Below are 2,745 nucleotides of genomic sequence, written 5' to 3'. Positions count from 1 at the left end.
TTTTGGAGTACAGTTCTATGACTTTTAACCCATGTACAGATTTGAGTTACCACCATCACTGATGCAATACACAACAGTTCCATCATCCCTCAAAAATGTCCTCTTTTGATCTCTTTGCAGCCACACCTTCCTCCCACCCCACCCTCTGGCAACCACTGATCTGTTCTCCTTTAATACTGTTTTAAAATGTATTTCTTTGATAGGATACGCATCCAGATCACCAGGATATTCTGAAAGCAATCGTAGCATTCAAAACTCTCATGGTAGGTGCTGCTCTAAAATTATTATTCTCTATTTCGTAGTCTTTGTTCTAAAACAGTGACTTGTGTGTAATGTTTCTTTCCTTTTGCAAAGGTCTTTGGAGTGGAAACAGTAAGCTCTAGTGACCGTATTGCAGTGATTGTTTCATTTAATGTTGTCTTCCAAACATCATGCTCACCTGTGAAAGGTTGCCAGGCTGAGGGTGTAAAGTACTCACATTTGAAGTCTCTGCCACATTAAGCATGGCTGTGTGGGTGGGGGGTTTCTTTTGTCTCTTTGTCTTTACCCCTGTGTTGCTCACCTTACGTCTGTGCAACTCATCCTTCACTGATTGGCATCAATACTGGATTCATCTACTTATGCCAAAAGGTGTGAGTCTATTCTTTGCCTAGGAAAAAGAAATCCTTCATCAAATCTAAAAGGAAAAAAAAAAAAAAAACAGCTAAAATGCAATTGCCGTATACAGATTGCTATCAAAGATACCTTTATCTTAAATCTTGAGCATGATGGCTTAATGTCCTCTTGAAACCACTAATGTAAAACCGCTTGGTGGCATTTTAGGAGGAAAGTAAATGTTATTTGGGGTGATTGATTAAGTTGAGCTTCATTTTAGACATTTCCGTAGTATTCCAAGTGATGGGGATTGAGGTTCAGTTATTGATTCTTGCTGTAAGATTATGATGCACCTTTCACCATCACCTCATTTTGGTTGCTGTTAAAAGATCTGTACCTGACGTGTCCGCAGTTAAACAGCAAGTTGAAGACCAGAGAGTAAGGTATCAGGTTCAATTTGCTGTGGGAGACAAAAAATGGTCAATTATTGGCAGTTTGACATGGTTCAACCTAATAGAGCAGGGCCACTGAAACCTGTGGCATTTGTTATTGTTATTTGTGTCCCCTTTCTTTTTTCCTGTGTAGATTGAATATAACATGTCTCTTTTGAAAACAAATTAGTTCTAATCATTTTACATGTTGTACAAGTTGCTTTGATGGTTATAGTATACTTATTCCCATTCCAGGTGCTTCAAAAATGTATCAGTTTATTTCTTTAAGCTTTCATTTACCTGAAAGGGACAGCAGAGATTTTATAGAAAACACATCCCCAAATGCTATGACAGTCATTTGGAAACAGGAATATAACTAATCATATGCTTATTTTCATATTCAATTTGGATTGAATGCTGTTAAATTATTTTAAGATAACCACATTTTCTGAAACAATCATATATATACATAGTAATTATAGCCTACATATTGTTTCTTGGCTTGTATTTTCAATTTGTATTTGTGCAATTCAGTTGTATCTCTTTTTCAAATCCTTTTAAGGATAAAAATGAACTTAGTACTTTTTATAGCAACCTACTACTGGTCCCAAAACAAAGTGTAGCACAGTGTACATGTTTCATTATAAGATCAGTTTGAGTCACTGTGGCATAAGGAGTTTAATTTTCTCTTTTTCAATAACTCTTGGAGTTATTTTATAAATTAAGATGTTATTTGGTTGGAAACTGAGTTAGAAAAATAAGATTGCTTTGTAACTCAAAGCTCTATTTATGCAAAGATAGACAAGATGGAGGGGAGGTGGAGCCAACAGGGATGCCAAGCAGCAGATCTGAATGTACTGTCCCCGTTTGATGTCATTCTGCTTATTTTCCCATACTCCTTGCGGGGAGGGAGAAGCAATCCCCTTCTACCAGTTTATCTTGATGTTTTGACAAAATGAGAAGTAGCTCTTCCTTACAAAATGTCTGGGGGCTCAAGGCCAGTAATTTAAAGTAGTAGATCTTTCTGCCTGTCCAGAATGGAGCTGGTGATGGGATTTGCAATGAAGAACAGGGACTCAGTGGAAATCTGAGAGTCGAGAACCACATCTTATTTTAGTCTTGTTTTAGGTCTGTTTCGGAAGAATTCCTATTCCATTATGTTCTGCTTTGGTTCCGTAGGGGCAGTGCCAAGATCTCAGAAAGAGAAAACAGCTGGAGCTGCAGATCCTTTCGGAACCTATTCAGGCATGGGAAGGGGAGGATATTAAAACCTTGGGGAATGTGATCTTTATGTCACAAGTCATGGTGCAGTGTGGAACAAGTGAGGTAAGAGGTTTCACAGCTCAACACCACCTCTTTCATCTCTTCTTCCATATGTTTCTTCCTTTATGTCTTCTCCCATCAAGGTCAAACACTCGAACTTTCGCATCAGAAACTGAGGACCTCTTCTTTGCCCAGCCCTCTGCTTGGTGCTGTGGGAGGGAGTTAGGAGGAAAGAACAGCCATGATCTTGATCTCTGCCTTCAAAGTACTCATTAGAGACAGATGAAAACCCAAACTGCAACTGGAAAACAAATCAAAATAGTCCATGACAGATTGTGACATCCCAGCAGTAGATTCCATAGAAGTTCAGAGAAGGGAGAGAGCAAGAAAAGACTATATGGAGACAGGACCCGAGGAGGGGGCCATGAAGAGAAGAGGGGAAAATTTTGTAAGGGAG

General features: G+C 38.8%; 1 protein-coding gene across 1 annotated transcript in view; it reads left to right on the top strand.

Moving 5' to 3' along the window:
• Positions 1-2,745, top strand: part of LOC105002808 (rho guanine nucleotide exchange factor 6-like) — a 14,780-nt gene that overhangs the window by 3,266 nt on the left and 8,769 nt on the right. The window contains exons 2-3 of the mRNA XM_010859632.1: positions 204-263; positions 2,205-2,351. Coding sequence (XP_010857934.1) covers positions 204-263; positions 2,205-2,351 — 207 coding nt within the window. The remainder of the gene's footprint in view (positions 1-203; positions 264-2,204; positions 2,352-2,745) is intronic.

This window comes from Bison bison, unplaced genomic scaffold, assembly GCF_000754665.1.
Source record: "Bison bison bison isolate TAMUID 2011002044 unplaced genomic scaffold, Bison_UMD1.0 scf7180017856666, whole genome shotgun sequence".
In the NCBI taxonomy this organism is placed as follows: domain Eukaryota; kingdom Metazoa; phylum Chordata; class Mammalia; order Artiodactyla; family Bovidae; genus Bison; species Bison bison.
The sequence above is the reverse complement of the archived record's forward strand: the minus strand, read 5'-3'. Positions and strand labels throughout refer to the sequence as shown.